The sequence below is a fragment of the Hydra vulgaris genome, chromosome 05 (genome assembly GCF_038396675.1).
Source record: "Hydra vulgaris chromosome 05, alternate assembly HydraT2T_AEP".
Classification (NCBI taxonomy): domain Eukaryota; kingdom Metazoa; phylum Cnidaria; class Hydrozoa; order Anthoathecata; family Hydridae; genus Hydra; species Hydra vulgaris.
Window position 1 is genome coordinate 38972808 of NC_088924.1, and position 22229 is coordinate 38995036.

Here is a 22229-nt window from a genome sequence, read left to right on the forward strand (position 1 = left end):
AAGTAGGAATTTCAATCAAAAAGCCACAGGCGCTAAAATAAACTTTGCCAAGTGTTAAGCCATATGGTCAGGCAAAAATATTTCTAAAGACAAAAGCGAGTATTTGAATTTTAATTGGGAGGAAAATTTTAGGAATTTTTTTCTCAAATAACGCAAACTTCCAGTACGAAACATACTGGAAGGAGCGTTTTAACAAAATGGAAAACTCACTGCGAAAATGGGAAAAATACAACTTGTCCCTATAAGACAGAAAAACAATCATAAACTCTTTAATTATCTCTAAAACACTGCATTTGGCTTTTATAGCAACCCATCCAAGCAATGCAATTCTAAATAAAATAAAAGCAAAATTATTAACTTCTATTGGGGAGGTAAAATATGTAGACTAAACAAAACAAAAACTTAACAAAAGATTAATGAGGGCGGCGCAGGAGTTAACAGCTTAACCAACAAACTTAAGGCTATACAACTTGGAAAATGGAATAGCAAAATATACAACGAAAGTATATGTGGTCCGAGGAAAGATGTTATGGTTTACATACTAAATCTTCTTCGTAATGCAAACCAAAGCATACACACATTTGAAACTATCCCTACTCAAATCAAACTATTACCCCCTTTTTACTCTCATTTATTAGTTAATTGACAGAGTTTAAAACAAAAACATGTTTTACCTATAACCAAAATTGAAGAAATTTTGAATCAACCTCTTTTTTTTAACTCTATAATAAAAACGATCCCAAATAAGTTTTTAACTCCAAGCGAAACTCACGTTAATAACGATGTTATACTAGTAGCCGATGTCAAAATTATGATTTTAGAAAATCTCCATTTTAAATAGCCAAAAGGAAAACAAAATACAAATGTAAAAACCTAACTGTTTTAACTCTATACAAGTTATTAAATAAACCAACGAAAAATTTGAGCTAAAATATTATGAATGGAAAGAATCTTTTGAAAGCATGAAAAATATAAACGAAAGAGATTAGAAACGAATCTTTATAAACGAAATACCAACAATAAAGAGAGCGAAATTCTCTTTAAAACATTTTTGCCCACCAACGAAAAAATGTTTGATTTTAAGATTAGAAAAGACAAACTTTGTCCACAGTACGAACTTAAAAATGAAAATACCGCCCACATGATGTACGAATGTGAAAAAGTACAGACACTAATATTTTATGTTCTAGATATTTTAGACCAGCTCTACCCTACCAAATATCCTCATGATAACAATTTAAATTTTTTTTTTTTTTGGATACAAAAATAAATGCAGCCCAGAGGGTTTTAGGCTGTTTGTTATTAGAAAGTTTTATTTGTGAGATATATATTAACAGAATGAAAAGTCAATTCAAAAACATTCACTAAGAAATATTTGCTAGAAAAGTTAAAAGATTATTTTTAAATGAGTTACTTATGCTGAGGCAACACAATAAACAAGAAAAACACATAAATGAAATAAGAAATATTTTTAAAAACGGAAGATTAAATTTGATAGCAGATATTCGTGACTATATCGTATAATTTTCATTTTTTCTTTTTTCTTCGAGTTTTTAATATTTTTATTTTATATTTTTTTGGTTTTATTTTATACGGGCCAATTAGACATCTTTGTATACGTTTTTCGTTTTATGTAAAAAAAAATAAATATATCAAGTGAAAGAAAAAGAGTCATATTCATATCATATAATATAAATCATATAATCAATCATATAAGTGAAAGAAAAATCATATCAGTGAAAGAAGAATCATACAAGTGAAAGAAAAATTATATCAGTGAAAGTGAAAGAAGAATCATACAAGCGAAAGAAAAAGAGTCATATCAAGTGAAAGAAAAGATTATAAAAAAGGAACAATTCAGACTCGTATAAAAACAAAGAATATTCTGTCAAGACACTTAATGTTGTGTAAGGGTTTTAATTAGACCATTAAAGTAGTATACTATAAGCTTCTCCAACCTAACCAACTAATTACAGAAGCTTAATTAATATCACAATCGATACGCTTGAGCGCATATTAATAATACGATAATTTATTGTTGAGTTTTATTTGAATTAATATTTTACCAGGAACGTAGAGCAACAAACGATTAATTATATTCAAGATCACAAACAGCAGCCTTTTCTAATATTAAACCAACTTACCCACAAAATAACATTCACTTAATATCGACAACACTCAAAACAATAAAATTAAAAATCACTTGTAGTACAAAGCTGATGGGTATATTTACAAGACAATTACAACTAATTTAATAATCAAAAATTACATTCATTATTTATATTTTAATACTAATAAATACTAATTTAAAGTTAAGTAACAAATATTTTATAAAAAGAATAAAAGCGTGTTTTAAGCAATAAAACAAAACTAAATAAAAATGAAAACACAACAAATTTTAAAGTGATTTCTAAAATAAAAATACTGCACTTCTAATATATGAAATTTTAATATAAAAAAGAAGTTAAATAAATTTTCAATAAAATAGCTTTTTTTTTTTATAAACATGTTCAACTTAGCAAGGTCGAGGGAACAGTTAAAGATACTACGATCCTTCAGCAACTCTTTAAGTCAGAAACACAAACCCAAGGGCAGATCCATGGGGGAAGGAGGGGGTGGTGGCGTTTAGGGCACTTTACATGTTATTTGAAAAATAAGGAAGTAAACTAGGTTTAATATAAAGACTATTCAAAAATGATATGAAATTTGTGGGTTTGCCTGCCCATAAATTCTATAATCTAAAATTCTCCCCCTTACTAGATGGTCAAGATCCATCAAACCAAAAAAACTTAAGTCGCCTTCCCCCCTCCTCCTTTTTGGATGGTCTGGATTAGCCTCTGCACGAACTTTGACCAATAAACCCTCTGTGTATATATATATATATATATATATATATATATATATAACAAATTCATATATATAACAATATATATTTATATAAATATATATAACAAATTCAATGTATATAAAAAAGTTAAATATAAAAAAATATATTATAAAAGTTTATTTTATTTTTAAATTTAAATTCGGAGGCGTTAAATGAATTCTTTCATTGGAATATTTTGGACGATTAAAAAACACACATTTCCGCATATGGTTTCCAATAGCAGAACAATCTGTAAAGTACCAATTTCTCATCTCAGAACAAGACGTGGAGAAAAAACGAATCTATAGCATAGTTTTGTACTTTAATATAAAGAATTAAAAACAAAACAAAAAAAATCAATTTATTATAGATAACTTAAACATTTTTACAGGTTTGAAACATTTTGATAAAGTTGAAAATATATTTTTGGCAGGAACTTCATATAAAGAAGATATTTAGAAACTAAAAAAAAAGTCCACAACAAATTAGTCCAGAACCCAGAAAATAGTACAAAAATTGTAGCTATGCGTGGAAAGAACGCAATACTTGTCCACATTCTTTTCCGACAAATAACATGATTCAAATCATTTTGGAAAGCTAGCTTAAGGAATAGCACAGACAAAACACGCGACCATTCTAAAACAGTTAATCCTTTGATCAGCGCACAGAATTAAGATATTGAAAAGCATTGCCTACCATCATATTAAAAAAAACCCGAAAAAAAAAATAAACATTGTAGAAACATCACAAAATTTGAAAGAAAAAACAAAACAAATAGTTTTACATTGCACAAACTTATGGCAACAATGCAAAAGTTTAAATTATTATAGATGTTTTTAAGTATAAATTAATTTCTTTGAAATATTTAATCTTAATATATGATGCATTTCAATGAGAAAAGTGATACGTGAATACGAAAGTATTTTAAATACTTTCGTATTCACGAAATACGTTTTGTGGAAAAGGCTAGCAGCCTTTTCCAGAAATATACCAAACCAACACTTAATTTTGCCTTAACCGCCCATTTTCAAAGTTTGGTCAGTGATATTTCTGCATCTCAGGAGCAAGCAGATAGCAACCTGAGTACAGCATTTGAGAAAGAAAATTTATGAGGTGCTGTGAATATGGAGTTTGATAGTGTAAAGACAACTTATAGAATTGATCTATAATATTCCATTGCAACAAAAAGTGTGAAATCTGAGGTGGTTGATATACTTTGATATTTTATATATTTTTCTTGAAATGTAATGTTTTTATTGTTACAATGTTTTTATTGTATTAGTCAAGCATAACAGAGTTTTGGATTTTATAGTTTATACTAATTTTTACAGTTTATTTTATATTTTATTCCTTCATTTACTTCATTTATTTTTATTTATTTTGGTTACAATTTTATACTTAAACTTTTTAGATTAAACTTTTTAGTTAATGTATTGGAAGACTATAGGTTATATATAATGCATTGGATTTCTTGAAAATTTGTATTCAAAATGATTATTTAAAAAAAAGTACCTTCTTTACAGTTTTGAGCCTGTTGTTGCTCGAAGTTATAAATGTTTTATTTCTAAATGATAACATTTTCATTCTCATTCCTTATATATTAGATGCAATTTTTAAAACGATTTTTTTTAAATGAGTTGAGAACAGTTAAATGCTAAATAATTATATATTATATTTGTGTCACACGGGTAAAGAAGAGGTAAAAACATTGTTAAACTATGTGTCCGGGGCTACCCTCTAATTTTGATACATGACTTTTTTCTAATATTTTTTCTTTTTTGTTTTGTAAACTCTTTTCAACTGAAGGTCTAAATGTTATAATAATAATACTCTTGACTCTTTTTGATCAATTTCTTTTAGAAAAGACTTGATCAATGCTCTTTTAGAACTTAAAGTTTTTGCAAATATTTTTTTAACAGCCACCCAGATATTAATAATAACTCTTACCTGAACAACTGGAGCTGAAAACTTGAATTGAAATCTGTTAAAGTAGTTGAAATAAAAACATTTTTAAATTATTGGGTGTCATCTATAAACCAAGTTTAAATATGTATTGGTTCATTGATGATGTTTAGACACCAAAGACACCAATCTTTTTAAAAACTGTGTCTCAGGACCCGTTTAAATTTTTTTTTTCTTTCAACAACAACAATGATTCCAATCATGACCTAATAAAGATTGATTGCACAAAGTCATACCTAAACTTGACCAGAGAGCATTACCAAAAAGTTTACAGTTCAGGAGAACAATTTAGCGTTGACAAGTCACTTGTACTCTTTAAAGGTAGGTTGTGTTTTTGTCAATATGTAAAAAAGTAAAGAAGCATGACTCTGAATTAAATTGGATTATTATATATTATAATTTCCATACATCTCTATTATACTACAATGTATGATGACAAAATTCTCAATTTCTTCAAGCCAGAAAACCTTGAAGAAGTTTCTCGCCATAACAGCTCCAATTACATTTAGATAAATGTTTTCAAATATACCATGCTATTTTGTTCCTGAAAACATTTTATACATATGTACGCATATCATAAAATGTTTTCACAAACAAAAGTTTTATTTGTTTATCCTAAAAGAAATTCTTCATTATTGGGTGTCTTAACACTGGGTGTTTAACTGGTGGTAACAAAAAAAATGTAAAATCTTAATTATAAATGCAGATATGCAAAAATCGAAGATTTATATTAAAAGTTAAATTAAAAATTATTTTTTTATTCATTTCAAAATTGGTATATTTTTGATCACCTGACCATAACAAAAAAATAAATTTGATTATTTGAAAATAATCAAGGATCCAAATCTCTGCCAAAAAAAAATGCCACATTTGTAAAAAATTTTTATGTAGTTTTTATTATATATCCTTTGAAATGATCATGATCAAAATTCGCTATTTTACAAACAAGAATATCTTTAAATCATTCATGAAAGGCTTAAAACTATAATTTATAATATAAGTGACTTAGCTATTTTTTTAATTTTACAAATACTTTGTTTACACACTTGAACTGTGTGTTTCATTGACTTTTTGTCTAATGCTATTTTTTTTTAGACTAACTAACTTTTAACATATATAAAGATGTGCTCAAAAAACTTTGTTAAACTTAAAACTTTTAAAATTTATACATCCAATTTTATTTAATAATTTAATTAAACTGCAAATTTAACAATGATTTAACAAAACTGCAAACTTAAACCTATCATTATTTAAACATTTCAAAAACTTTACATAAAACTTACATTTAAATCTTCCACCCAAGAGCTCTTTATTAAGGAAAGTGAACATTTTTTCCAACAAGATACAACAATCCCTCTGGTATCTAACATATTGTAGCAAACACTTCTGAATGAACTGCATGTTTTTGCAATAGTATTTAAACTGAGGCTGTCAAGAAAAGAAAACAAGTATTCAATTACTTCTTCAGGTAAGTCCAATATTGAAAAAACTATTTGTTCATTTTTTTTATCTGAAATATTTTCTATTCTTGGGTTGTCTTCAACTGATGTAAAGCAACCAAATACTTTAGAGACACAAACTTTTCTTCCTTTTGGTTTCAATCTAATTTGTGAGTAAGGACAACCGTATGCAGCAAGAGGACATCTCTGAACCATCCAATCGTTTAAATGAGGATAGATGTCTGTATGGATGTTTAAACAGTGAGAAGAATATTGATCCCTACGAAACAACTTTGAGCAAGTAAAACTGTACATTGGATATTGGATTTGAAAACGTGGTAATGTTTCCAAAACAACATTTAAACTGAGGGTGTGTTTTTGAACCCTTAAGTCATTATGAACCAGCAAACGAGAATGTATATCATCTGGGTTTAAAGAGTAATCAACATTAACAAATAAATTACTTGAGCTAGCACTGTATTCTTTTTTTGAGAACCTGTAACCTGTAGTTGGTATGTCATAGTACCCATCAGATATATTAGTATTTAAAACATTTGCAGTAAAGTTAGGTAAATGTGTTAAAACTAAATCGTCATATGTTAAAAAATTATTATCATGAAGAGAAAGCTTTTTTATCTCCGGAAAATTTGATGAGAATGTGTTTACTTCTACAGCAGAAGGCTGCACAAGTTTTTCTTTAAACTTCTTTTTACCTAATGACAAAAATAAACATACATACATATATATGTATATACATATATATCGTTCAGTATTTATGCCGACCCTCAAACACTTTGAACGTCGGCATTTGTCGATGCCAACCTCGAAGTGTTTGAGGTCAGCAAAAAATCACAATTAAAAAGAAAATTTTTTATTTTGTACATAAGATATTAAAAATTACAAACAAATTCATTAAATCATAGTGCATAGGAACATACTCTAAGACCTTGCAACACATCCCCAAAAATTTTTTTTTGATTATCATTAGAAAACATTTCCTCATTCAAAAAATGTAAACTACAACTTTTTTTTAGTGGGGGTCTGGGGAGAAATCATATATTTTAGAGGAGTGCCCAGGAATTTTGTTGTTCAAGATAGGTAACTAAGAGGCATGGAGCATACTCAAATTTCTAATATGTTGATAATGGTGTCAAATGAGGATGACTTGCAAAAAATTAGGGTAATTGGAGCTAAACCAACCCTGCCCCAACCCCTAACTGCCCCCTTCCTAAAACTAAGTCTCCTTTAATCGTAATAATATTTATTTTGTTCTATCATAAAATAGACCAAAATTCATCGACATATTTCAAATTTCATCAAAAAATCTCTTTTTGATGTAATTTGAAACTTGTTGATGAATTTTGATCTAGTTTAATATAAAACAAGCAAGTTTTAACAAAAACAAGTGTTTTTAAGAACCATAATCTAGGGGGAATCGGGGGATCGTTTTGAACACCACAAAATCATGCCCATGCCCCTGTATTTAGATTTTCAGAAATGTTTGTGATAGATTTATCAATTTTTTTTTTAAGTTTTTAAAAATGTTTGTTTAACATTGAAAGACGGATAAGTAATTTTCATTACTTTCTGTTTACATTTTTATTGAAATAAAAACAAAGCAAAGCAATCTTTAATTATTAACAATTAGTAAAAGCTAGCAGTTGCTAATTGTTAACAGTTGCATAATAACTCCTTGCACGCGTTGATATACGAACTGAAAGCATGTGCATAGCCATTATATTGACGTTTGATTGATATGACCGATATATCATGCCAATATTATCAATCCATATCAGAAGTTTTTATTTGAAGCATTCATTTAAAATGCCTAAACATGCAAAAGAAGATAGTGATTTTGTTAAAAAACTTTGCATTTGCTGCTTGAAGAAAGGCAAGGATTTAAGACCAATAAATAATGCTGAAACAAGTTATTTAAATTTAAATAAAAAGAAAAATGACTACTCAAACCTTATCAAAGCTATATTCTGGAAAGGTTATCCAGCGGATAACCCTGACCTTCCTACCATGCTTTGCTCAAAATGTAGAAAAAGGCTTGCAGGGACTGATCCTTACTTCACTATGCGGCCGTGTTATGAAGGTAATTACAACTATATTGATGTTTAATTTACTTCAGTTAAAATTTAGTTTCGCTATTTTAGTTATTATAGTTGCTATACAACTGCTAATCAATAATACATACATACATCTGCTATAAAATTTAGACCTGCAAACTGCAACAAACTGCAACGTCAAAGCACCCTTGTCCATATTGCATGACGTCATCTCCTGACTTTCAAAAAGCTGATCATTATACTCTAGAGTCTTTGTGTAGATTGTATGACCAATGGATGGCTGATGGTGCAAATTTAAAAAAAGCAAAAAAGTACACAAATGTTGTTAATCCCCTTTTACTAACAGGTGACAAAAACAAAAAAATACTAGAATTTGTAGATATTCCTGGTCTACATATACTGCTAGGTGTTGTAGACAAAATTCTAAAAGAGATTGAAAAAAATTTATTTGAAAACAAGGAGTGTGGGTTACAGTTTGTTAACTAATATCTGTCTTAGATAAACATCTGCAGAGTGTCCTACCAAGGGCAGCATCGTTTGGAAAGCAATGCTTGTAATAAATTGCTATAAAACATAGACAACTTTGAACTGTTTTTTCAAGAGTCTAGTGTTGGAGTTTCTGCTGCCAAATATATTAAGGTACTTAGAGATTTTGAAAAAATAGTCCATGGTTGTTTTGGAAAATCATTAAGCTCCACATATATTAAAGATTTAGAGGAGTTTAAAATTAAAAAATAATTTATAATCTTAGTAAATAAATATTCTATTTCAACAGTTGAATCGTAAAATTTGCATAATTTACAACAAATATTTATTAAATAAACTTGCATTTCTTTTGTACTTCTACTATTCTATAGGCTTAGGTTACTGGACCGAACAAGCTCTTGAATCCATTCATCAGGATTTCAATCAGTTTTGGCAAATGAGAAAAGTTGGAGAGCACAGCCCAAACTATATAGAGGCACTAAAAAATGTGGTTGTTGCTTACAACTACAAGCACTTTTAAAGTAGCTTTCTATTTGCAAGAATGTAGTTAGTAAAAAGTAAAATGTTAAACCTCCTATGAACAAACGTTCATTATGACTTTGAAATGTAAAATATCAATCATAATCTAACCATAAAGACCAGAATTTTTTTTTAACGTAATAAACAATTATAGTAAACCCTTCTTGACCCCTAATAGCCCTCCCCAGGGTATGGTTCCTAAAAACACTTTTAAATTTTTTGCTTGTTTTATATTAAACTAGATCAAAATTCATCAATAGATTTCAAATTACATCCAAAAAAAAAATTTTCGTTTAAAAGTTGAGACCATTTAAAGTTATTTCAGGGGGTAATTTTAAGCTTTGCATGGTTATAAATCTTAAACGAAAAGAGATTTTTTGATGAAATTTGAAATTTGTTAATGAATTTTGATCTAGTTTATGATAGAATAAAAAAAAAATTTTTTTTACAATTAAAGGAGACATAGTTCTAGGAAGGGGGCAGTTAGGGGTCGGGGCAGGGTTGGTTTAGCTCCAATTACCCTAATTTTTTGCAAGTCATCCTCATTTGACACCAGTATCAACATATTAAAAACTTGAGTATGCCCCATGTTTCTTAGTTACCTATCTTGAACAACAAAATTCCTGGGCACTCCTCTAAAATATATGATTTCTCCCCAGGCCCCCACTAAAAAAAAGTTGTCGCTTACATTTTTTGAATGAGGAAATGTTTTCTAATGATAATCAAAAAAAATTTCTGGGGATAGGTCTTAGAGTATGTTCTATGCACCGTGAAATAGCACAGATCAAAATACTTGAGTAGTTTAAAACTAAACAATTTATTTCAAATAATTAAGTTCAAACGAACAAATGTTCATGTAACAAGCTGGTGTTCAAAGAACTCAACCTAATCAGCAAATTAAAATCAATGCATTAAATTTGAATGGTGAACTTATTATGTGCAAATAATGATACATTTCATAAAATCGGTAATATAAATCAAATTGATAATATTGAGCAAGATGCTATGGTAAAGATATTAGGTTCCAATTACCAACAGAATTTGTACCATTGTATAGCTTAACTGTTAACACCTTAAATCTTAAATTTTAATGTTAAGCTTAACTGTTAATCTTAAAAGTATCTTCTAAGATATAAGATAGTTAAAATTTTAAAACAATCTTGATGCAGTTTTTCATCATTCTATTCAACTTAATTATCAAAATTTTTTAACTTGTGATCATTTGGGTTACAAAAATGAAAAAATCAAAAAATAAAACTAATTTTATAAATTCAAACGTATATATTCACTACAGTCACCAATCAAAAAGCATAAACAGTTTTTGATCAGTGAAAGTTCTTTATAAATACATTTAGGAAAGATCATTAAATATAGAATGTGTCAAAAAAATTTTTTTGATATCATCAAAGCCACATGGGTTTCTTGGGCATCAAAATAGGGTATGTAAAAATTATATTAAAATATTTAAATTGATAAGAAAAGATACTTCAGGATAATTTATCTCTGATCATTTTATTGGATACCTCACTCCTGAAAATAGCCAGGTACAAATTTTTGAGTTGCATGACTTGAAACCTTACAGGAAAAACATAGAAAAACCTTACAGGAAAAACATAGAGAAACCTTACAGGAAAAACATAGAGAAATATATAGCATATCTTTCAGAAAAAAGCATTGATGTAAATGACTCGCTCATTTTCAATCAAACTATAAACTTGAATAACTTCATTGATAAAATGAAAGACAACAAAAACTTTTCTACTTTCCAAAGGAAAGTAGAAAACTTGCTGATTCCAAAGGAATTAAATATTTTAAAGAAAGAAATGATACAACATCTTCAGTGTTCGGTAAGATATGTACTTTTTTTTTCGCGATTACAATGCGCAATGCATATACAGAATGAATTTCCAGCATGACAAAGAGTATTTGGACTGATTACAGAAATAGACTAATGTCAAGAAGCAAAACCAAATATAATTTCACGTAAATTATTTTCAATTCATTCTAATATTAACAATGTTTTGTAACAATGAGTATATTTTCATTTACATTGCTTAGTTTGATTTTTAAAAAATATATATATATTTAACAAATATTAATCCTTTTAAATTTACAATTGACAAAAAAGTTAGGACAACTTAAAAGATGTAAATAGCAATATATAATTGATATACAATCCGGAAGTTTTTTTTTTAAATATACTTTTTTTAAGCAGAATCCAATTGGTAACACTATATATATATATATATATATATATATATATATATATATATATATATATATATATATATATATATATATATATATATATATATATATATATATATATATATTTATATATATTTATATATATATATATATATATATATATATTTATATATATTTATATATATATTTAAACAATTGTAAAATGTATTCTAGAAAATAGAGTTCACAATGTTATTAAAAGAACAGAGCAATTATAAATTGGTAGAGTATCACATAACAAAATTTTTTCTCATTTTTCACTGTGTTTCATGAATAAAGTTTTTCTGATGAGTTTCATCAATAAAGTTTTTCTGATGAGTCTTTATTGATGAAACACAGTGGAAAATGAGAGAAATTTTTGTTTAGTGATTTTCAACTAAATATATATATATATATATATATATATATATATATATATATATATATATATAAATATATATATATATATATATATATATATATATATATATATATATATATATATATATATATATATATATATATATTGATAAATGTTGTATATTGCTGGAAATACAACTCTTGTCTGTTTAAGAGTGATCAATATCTTTTTGAAAAAAATAGATCAAATAATAATATTAAAATATTTTAAATGAGAAAATACAACTTTATAATGGAACTTGAAGTTTCATGCCATTCGGCAATCATCAGCCATATTATTCAAATATCAATAATATAAATAATATATTATTCAAATATATTATTCAAATATCAGATATTTGAATAATATGGCTGATGATTGCCGAATGGCATGAAACTTCAAGTTCCATTATAAAGTTGTTTTTTCTCATTTAAAATATCTTAATATTAATATTATATATATATATATATATATATATATATATATATATATATATATATATATATATATATATATATATATATATATATATATATAAGCAGTAATGAATTATTTTGCTTGGGTTCATGCACATATGTATTATATTGCATTAATGAACAATAGAAAATAATAATATTAAGTATTGATTCTTATAAAGCTTTCATCAGATTCAACTTCCATTCAGTTTAATTACTATCTATAGTCATATAAGTAAACAAAAATTACCACTTCTCATTCGTTGTTTAAACTCAAAATTCAATTGCTTTTGGTCAAGAATTAATAGATCAATATCTAGATCTCCTTCCATTGGAACAGGGTTTGTTTTCAATGATTTAAAAGGTAGCCATTTTTCACGTACCTTTTGATAAGAAAAAATTTAATCAAGATAACATAAAAATTTAAATTAAGGAATATATTATATAAAACCAACTTTTTAAAAATAACTTAAATTTCATAAAATCAACTGAAATGAAAATATTAACAATTTAAAAATATAAATTGTTAGAATGCTTTACTTTTTACTATGACGTGTATAAAACCTTTTTATAAGTAGGTTATTGATTTTTTTAATAACCTACTACTAATCTTTTGATTTTCTCCAAATAATTGCACAAGAGAAGAAACCATTTTTAAAAATAAAATAATTGCACAAGAGAAGCAACCACTTTTAAAAATAAAATGATAAATATAAATTTTGGGCCTGAATTAAGATTCAGACTCTAAATTCATCATATCGCATTAACGAATTGCAATCACCTACTATTGCCTTTTATATCGTCACAATTAGATTTTCCTTTAAAAAAAATTGTTTTGGGATTTTATTTTGTGTATACTTATTATTTTGTATATACATATTAGTTTCACTATCCTGATCATTTATTAACTTAATATGCCAAACATACTTACAATAATTAAAGTCATTATAATATTAATCTTATTAATTAATTTTTTATTTTAATCTATATTTTATTATTATAATTTTTATTACACTTGTTCTTATTAATCAAGTAACTTTATTGTTACTGTTGTTATTATTCTTATTACTATTACTATTATTGTTATCATTATTATCATTTTTATTATTATTACTATTACTACTATTATGAGAATTAGTTGTAGATGATAATCTAACTTTAATGATTAGAGAAATGATGTTGTTGCTTGGGTGTTAGAAAAAATACATTTTGAGTGTCTGTAAACTTGTTTTACAACTTGTTATCTAAAAATATCACTAACACTTTTGTCCATGAACACAATGGAATCCAAACTAGATCAAGTTCAATCTTTCTAGCTGATGTTCAGTGTGTACTGAGCACCAGCAACATAATGATAAATTTAGTATTACTTTTAATAAATTTTCACAAAAAAACTTTTAATTTTACCTAAATATAATTTTTTAGTTATATTAAATTATTAGATTATTTAACCACATTTGTCTGTAAAATATATTACTGATAATAATTATTTTTCAGTTAAATAAACTTCCTTAAGATGACTCTAGAACCAAAGATACTATTAAACTTTGTTTATCAATTTAGCTAAAAATATTTTTAAAAAATGTTTAAAGTTAATATTTATTTAGTTTTATGAATTATAATTTATAACTAAACACAATCTTACCTTAGAAAACAAAGGATGTCTGTTCCAACTAAACCCACAATATAACACACTCGCAGGACATACTTCCAAATGACGCATAAGACTAATGCTATTTAGTTTAAATGGACAACCATTAACAAAATTAATGCATGGGCGAAGTTGCTTTGTGCAAACAAATTCATGTTCCTTTTGTTTACAACTATGATAATGAAGACCACACTCAAATTTGCACTGTATAATTGGGCAGTTAGAAAACTTTAAACAGTGCTTGACGTAGCATGTCAAACAATGCAAATGAATGCCTTCTGAGTTCATAATCTTTTAAAAATTATCTCTAAAAAAATAAAAATTCTAACATAACAGCTAAATAATTTTGCCCGAACTGTATGGGTAGGTATGAGTAGAGATGTGACATGTTTTTTTGGTCATTTTTTTTGGAAAAAAAAACACAGGGGTCCGTTTTTTCGTTTTTTTAGGAAATATTTAAAAAATTAATTGTTTAAGCTACTAAATTTAATTTAATGGCAATATTTTAGTTCATATTTTAATTCCTGATTTAAATAGGACAATTAATACTGAAATTTATTGAAATTATTTTTATTTTGGTATGCTTAAAGGTTAACACAGTTGAAACAGTCCTGTATAAAAACTTCTTAGATAACTTTATCTTCCTTAATTTTATCTTTATTGGTTTTAGTGTAGATTGACACAATAAACATTGTTTATTTACATTTATTATATTTAATTAGTTTTAACAATTGATGAATGTGACTTGACTGAATGACAAGTCAAGCAAGAATGAGTTTTTGTTGATGGACTAGAGATGATAACTCTTTTGAGCAGTGACCATGATAGAATTTGTAGAATAGAGAAAGAGATGCAACTTTATGACATTGAGAAAGAGGCTCAAGCTTAGCATGCTTAGCATAGAAGAAAAAGAGCATCATTAGAAGAACCAGTCCAAATATGACAACAGCATTCTATACAGGGACAAATAAGAGATTTGTAGAGGTAGAGAATGGAATCAAGGGTAAGAAAATGACAATCATGATAAAGGGATGCTAATTTAGCAAACGATTGTATATTTTGTTTACATGAAAGGTCAGTAGTAAACAATAATCCAAGAAGGTGTAAAAAAGAAGACTCATTGAGAGGGTTGCCATTTATTAATATATGAATTCGAGAGTATTGTGGTAGTTGTTTGCAAGATTGGCTGCCTATTCTAAGCTATCAAAAAGAGAAGACTTTTTGTCAAGACAGGAGTAAGAAGTTGAGTCATCAGCAAAAAGAGCTACTTTAGATGCAGGGTTGTCGGGAAGATCAATAATGTAGATAAGAAACAAAACAGGACCAAGGATAGAACTTTGAGGTACCCCAGAAGTTACTGGAAATAGATAAGACTGTAGGCCCTTGAGGATGATTTTAATATAGCAGTTAGAAAGAAATGATTTGATAATACCAGATACACAATTTGAAACAAGCTCACGAAGAAGACCAGCATGCCAAACTTTGTTAAAAGCTTTAAATACATACATATATATATATATATATATATATATATATATATATATATATATATATATATATATATATATATATATATATATATATATATATATATATGTATATATATATATATATACACATATATATAACCCCCTCCCCTTTAGATAAAAAATCAGAACTCAGTTCTTTTTTATGTGCAGTGGTTATCTTTTGTAAATAATTCAAGTCTAATTTAAGTTTAATTGTCCAATAATTAGTTCATGCGTAAGGTCATTTTCTATTCAACAGATCCCTAAAATTGTTTAAAAAATGTTTATATTAAAAAGGTCAACTTGTTACTCAAATGAAGGGAAGTTTTATATAAACTTTACCACATTAAAAACACTGAGTAGTGATCGTCTATCTAAAGGGGTTTTAAAGCACCATAATATCTATATCTATATCTATCTATCTATCTATCTATCTATCTATCTATCTATCTATCTATCTATATATATATATATATATATATATATATATATATATATATATATATATATATATATATATATATATATATATATATATATATGTATATATATATATATATATATATATATATATATATATATATATATATATATATTTATAAAGAGAAAGAATATCTTTAAATTATTGAGTGATTTCTTTTTGTTCTTCTTGTTGGTAATCAATTATGATTAAGCTCTCTATACAGGGGGCAGAAATAAAATCTTAGTCACCCATTTATTACCCATTAGCTAATTTGGTTCAGAGGTTTAAACCTCTGAACCAAATTAGCAAAATGGAAAAAGTTAAATGTTCCTTTTGCCATAAGATTTATAAAAATTGAACTTGAAAAACAAGAATGTTAAAGAATTTTGCAAGTGTTCTGATATAGAGCTCTATGAAAATGTCTAGATAAATAAATCATGTCATTAGGAAAAAAATCCAGATAAAAATAAATTACAAATAAATTATGAATTATCAGGTGAAGGTGATCTGGGAAACTCCGTAAATAATAATAATTCAAAATTTTTAAATTTTTCTTGAAATTAAGTTTAGTATAGGGCTTTTTTTTTAAGGGCCTACTAGCGATATATATTTTTAAGTGATACCAGCAATAATATTAACTTAATTTCCTTGAAATTAAGTTCAGTATAAGGCTTTTTTTTAAAGGGCCTACTAGCGATATATATTAATAAGGGCCTACTAGCAATATATATTTTTTTTGACAAAAATAACAAACAAATAATGTAAAATTAAATTACTACACAATATACAAATGCTCAAATAAGTAAACAATCTTAATAGACTGCTTATTTTTTGAGCATTTGAAGTCTAATATTGAATTTTGCACGGTATTATGTACTAATATATTTACATTATCAAAATTAAAATGGTACCTTTCTTATATAACAAGAATAGTTTCACAGCTGTTAGTACAACAAAGCAAAAAATAAACATTCCACACAGTATGCGTAGATATATAACTAACCTAAAGCTAATTTAACTTTGCTATAAAAAATTTATGTTGCAAAACGTTTTTTTGCAACTCCAGGTATAAGACATAATATTTTCACATTTATCAAATACTGGATCGCTATATATCCCTGGAAAGAGCTATTTAAAACAGTATTTTTAAGATAAAAATTTTTAAATCGAACAATTCTACAAAAGGTTATTAGTGTTTTTTTGATATATGGATTTGTCGAAAAAGCTGTGACCAAATTTGGAGTTTTTGCTTAACCTAAAATATCATAACTTTGAAAATTTTTATCAAAATTCATAAGACTTTTTATAAAAAGAAACGTCTTAAAAAGGAGAAAATTATAAATAAATAAAAACAAATCTGGATCATTAAAATGTTATTTACAATACCCTCTAATATATTTTAAAATCATTTTAAAAAGAAAATGTTAAATGTTATGTTTTATTTAAATTTTGAACGTTTATTTGAAATTTTTAAATTTTTTTCTTCTGCCACTAATATATAAAATGAGGTATGTCTTCATCTATATTCTAGACCTGTAAAAAATCTTTTTGATTTAAGCCCAGAGTTTGCCATCAAACCATAAAATCACTCCTTAACAAGCCTATATTTGTAAAAAGCAAAAATATAATATAATATAAATGAACAAAAAATTGAGACAAAAATTTCCTATGAAAGTCTTAATTAAAACTAAAGTTGGTGCCAGATGCCAGTGTTAAAAATAGCTTTGAAGAAGCTTGTTATTATTATTAAAATCAGTTTATCAAAACTATTAAATCAATTCAGTAACTTACTGAATTGATTTAATAGTTTTGTAACTAAACTATTAAAACAATTCAGTAAAATCATAAAAATCTTGTATTAATGCATTTATAAAACCTTATAAAAATCAAATAAATTAACTAATAAAATACTACAACTAATTTGTTCTGTAACAGCTAAATTAAGAAAAAAATTTTGCTCTATTAAAAACTTATCATCCTAATCAACCTAAAGGGCTCACTGTAATATTTTGTTTAATTAATATTATTTTATAGGTTATGCTTGTTTGTGAATACATACTTGTAGTCTACAACTAGTAGACTACAAGTAAGTATTTGGAAATATTAATGTATATTGTCAATATTAATGTATGTATATATATATGTATATATATATATATATATATATATATATATATATATATATATATATATATATATATATATATATATATATATATATATATATATATATATATATATATATATGCATGTATGTATGTATGTATGTATGTATGCATGTATGAATGTATGTATGTATGTATGTATGTATGTATGTATGTATGTATGTATGTATGTATGTATGTATGTATGTATGTATGTATGTATGTATCTATCTATGTATGTATGTATGTATGTATGTATGTATGTATCTATGTATGTATGTATGTATGTATGTATGTATGTATGTATGTATGTATGTATATATGTATGTATGTATGTGTGTATGTATGATACATACGTACATACATACAAACATACATACATACATACATACATTAATTTGTATGTATACGTACATTGTATGTATACATACATATATAATTATTATATATGTATGTATGTATACATACAATGTACGTATATATATATATTCTATATATATATATATATATATATATATATATATATATATATATATATATATATATATATATATATATATATATATATATATATATATATATATATATTATATATATATTAATACTCAACCATTGCGAAGGTAATGCAAAATTTAAATACTTTTTAGCTACAATATTAAAAAAATTATTTTTGGGTCCATTGACAATAACAACAACAACAACAAAAACCTTAACAAAACTTAAAAAAATATTTAAAAAAGTTTAAAAAAACTTACAAAATGAATTTCGTTTAATCTTTACATGACGACCTATTAATTATAGAGAATAATTTATGTTATTGGATTATGAAATTTAATTAACATTTACCCCATTTAAATTAGGCGTGTTCAATACTATTGAAAGGAATTCGGTACTTGGTAAGTTTAGGACAAACTTACTAAATACAGTCGTCCCCCGGTTAACGAACCCCCCTGTTAGCGAACTTTCGGTTAACGAACCGAAAGTTTGCCCAAAATCCTCCCCCGTTTAACGAACCGGAACTCGGTTAACGAACCGGGACCGCCAAATGGCGTGCACACGCGCGTGAAGGTCGGGCGCGCCGTCCAGCATTTCCCCCTCAGTTTTGTGAGTGTCATGGAAGCCTGGGAGGTGAATGGTTGTGCTAAGTGTGCTTTTGTTGTTTCATTTTTTTCTTTTCTTGTTTCACTAATATTTTTCATGCATTTTTGTGCTTTTTTCTAGGTTTTTTTCCCACTTGCGATTTTTTCGATTTTTCAAAATGTCGAACCCTGCGAAAAAAAGCAGAAAAGTTTTCACTCTTGAAGAGAAAAAGACAATCATTCAAAGAGTGCAAAAAGGTGAAAAGCAAAGTGACCTGGCTAAGGAGTTTGGCCTTTGCCTATTTTATTTATCAAGTTGGACAATTTTTTGAATTTTTTCCCCCATTATTTCGGCAAAATCCACCAATTAAAAATTTTTTAATGGCGGCCTATGGGAAAACGCGTTTCGGTTAACGAACTTTTCGGATAACGAACTAGTTCGTACTCCGAATTAAGTTCGTTAACCGGGGGACGACTGTACCGTCGTCAGCGGGGGTGACAAAAATATTAGTTCCAAGTTTACTAAAAAGTGAGTAAAGCATACTTCACCTTTTGTGAAAGGCCCGTAGTAACGTGGGGGTGGAGGGGTAGAAGGAGTATTACCCTTCCCCTCCCCTCCACTCCCTCCCCCAACTTCCAAAATAATTTTCAAATAAACAATTTTGAAGTTTATAATTTAGAAAAAAGCAAGCGATAACAAATTAAGAAATAAAAGAAAAAAAGAATAGAAAGGACCTAAATTGTTTTCCGTATTTCCAAAGTATATTCCTTTGACTTAAAATTTTGACCTACGACTATTTGACCTACCCAGTAGTATTGCCCTCCTCAATATAACTTTTGTTTCTACGGGCCTGATGTGGGTTCATAGGGGTTCTATGTTCACAATAAAGCTAAATATTGTGTTGTTTTGATTCAGTTGCTTTAAATATAATATTTAGAAGCTAACTTTAGGGTGCGCAAAATATTTTCCTTTTCTGGGTTTTCACTATCACATATAAACATCAAGAGCTACGGGTTTCGGGCAGCTAGGTGACATATCAAGCTGTTTCACAAGAAGCGCTCATCAAAACACTATAAAAGTTGCTACACACCAAGTTCAGGTACATATTGTTCCAATAAAATCAAAATTGAGGGTTTTCCTGCATCTGATTGTTTGCTTCTTTAAAAATGACATTTTTATTCAAGAATTTAAGACATTACAAAAACTAATTAAATCGTTCAAATTCAATGTCCTTAAACTCTTTAAATTCATCTTGAGGCTCCTAAACCTCGCAGCCGTGGCTCTAATTGTTTTAGGGACAGTAAATGTTGCTTACACTGGCCTTGCTGTAAGTAGGCCACTGATACTATGCGCAAATGAAAACATTTACATAAATGGTTCTAAATTTTTCAATGTTGGCCAGAGAGTGAATATTTTTGAGATGGTTTGATTCAGAGAATGGTTGTCATAGCTAAACATATCATGGACCGGCGCTAGAAAGGGTTTTAATCATGGGCAGAAACCTATCATTAATATTTTCAAACTTAACAGGGAAGTAATAACTAAAACCGCGCAAATCAAATGTTGCAGCAAACTAAATGTTAAAGCCTTAAAGTTTTACTTTTTTGTATTACTTTTGTACAAGGTCCTGTCAAAGTTATTGTAAAATATAAGTAAGTTTACTTACTTTATATAAATTACTTTTAATTTACTTTACAAATTATGTAAAACGTAAGCTTATGTAATTTAAATTTTATTTTATATAGTTTATTTTTAAAAAAGATTTATTATTACTTTTAAAATAAAAAATTCATACTTAAAAAATATTATTTTATATGTAAATTGAATTTACATTTGGTAGCAAATTTCTTTTATATAATTTTATATGCAAGTTATTTTTTAATATAATTTTTTTTTAATTCGTTACTTTTATAGATAAGTGTAAGTTATAGTTTGAGGAACGTTTATACTATGTAATGTAATTTTCAAAAGTAATTAACTTTTAAATATAAAAGTAAACAGCTTTTTCATGTGAGTTACTTTTACATGTAAAAGCAAATTACTTTTTGATGTAATCTTCTTTTACATAACTTACTTTTGGAAGCAAAACAACTTACATTTATATTTGTAAATTTATATAAAAAACGTTGAAAATTACTTATGTAATTTATTTTTTGATAAAAATTAACTTACTCGTCTAAGTAAAAAAAAAGTAATTAAAAGAGCCATCCCTAGTTAAAAAACAGATTGCTTGCGCCCTCCTCTTCATATCCCCCTCCCGCTCTCGAGTTTGAAATGATTGTCTGCGGCCGTGCATTAAAAAAAAGTGAATAAAATAAACTTCATTTTACGCGCGTTTAAACTATTAGATTAGGTTTAAACGCGTTTAGATTAGGTTTAAATATTCATCTTTTTAATAATTCCCTATCACTTAGTATGTTCAAAGAATTGCTTATTCACCAATCACCAGCAAAAGATTAGTATCGAATAAAAAAATGCAATTTCAAATAAATAAATAAAATTCATTTTCCCCTATAAATTAAAAACTGACAACAAAATTTTTTTTGCTCGCATTTCGTCTGTTTACTTACTGAAATTGTAAATTATTGAGGAAGTGCAAGGAACACTGATGCTCTTAGTAGATTAGAGATAATGCGGGTTAAACCTTTTTTAAAAAAATAAAAAGATATTACCAGATTTACCAATTATTATATGTATAATGAAGGTTAATTATAATCATTGCCATTTAATGTATTGTTGAATGTAATATTCTGGTTTTACAAAAATGCCAGCCATTATGGCTTTATTTAATGGTTTAATTTAATTAACAAATCATGAATTAACATTAATGGCAAATAATGATTTATTTGAATGTTTCATTTTTCATTTAAACCAATTAGTTTAATACCACGTAATTGTTAATTATGTGTAACCGATATCAATTTGAAATGAACTGTCATACTTGTAAACGTTATAAAT

At 26.7% G+C, this 22229-nt stretch overlaps 1 protein-coding gene across 2 annotated transcripts; it reads right to left on the reverse strand.

The window, feature by feature from the left end:
* Positions 1-233: 233 nt before the first annotated feature.
* Positions 234-19139, reverse strand: LOC101235737 (F-box only protein 40). 2 transcript variants are annotated; one of them, XM_065798135.1, is made up of 5 exons: positions 18947-19139; positions 14071-14383; positions 12676-12808; positions 6112-6980; positions 234-329 (listed from the first exon to the last, which is right to left on the reverse strand). In XM_065798135.1, exons 2-5 carry the CDS (start codon positions 14362-14364, stop codon positions 270-272), a joined length of 1356 nt encoding a protein of 451 aa, XP_065654207.1. In that variant the 5' UTR covers positions 14365-14383; positions 18947-19139; the 3' UTR covers positions 234-269. The 2 variants fall into 2 exon arrangements, with proteins under 2 accessions (XP_065654207.1, XP_065654206.1); XM_065798134.1 differs by lacking the exon at positions 234-329 and adding an exon at positions 2204-3168.
* Positions 19140-22229: the final 3090 nt, after the last annotated feature.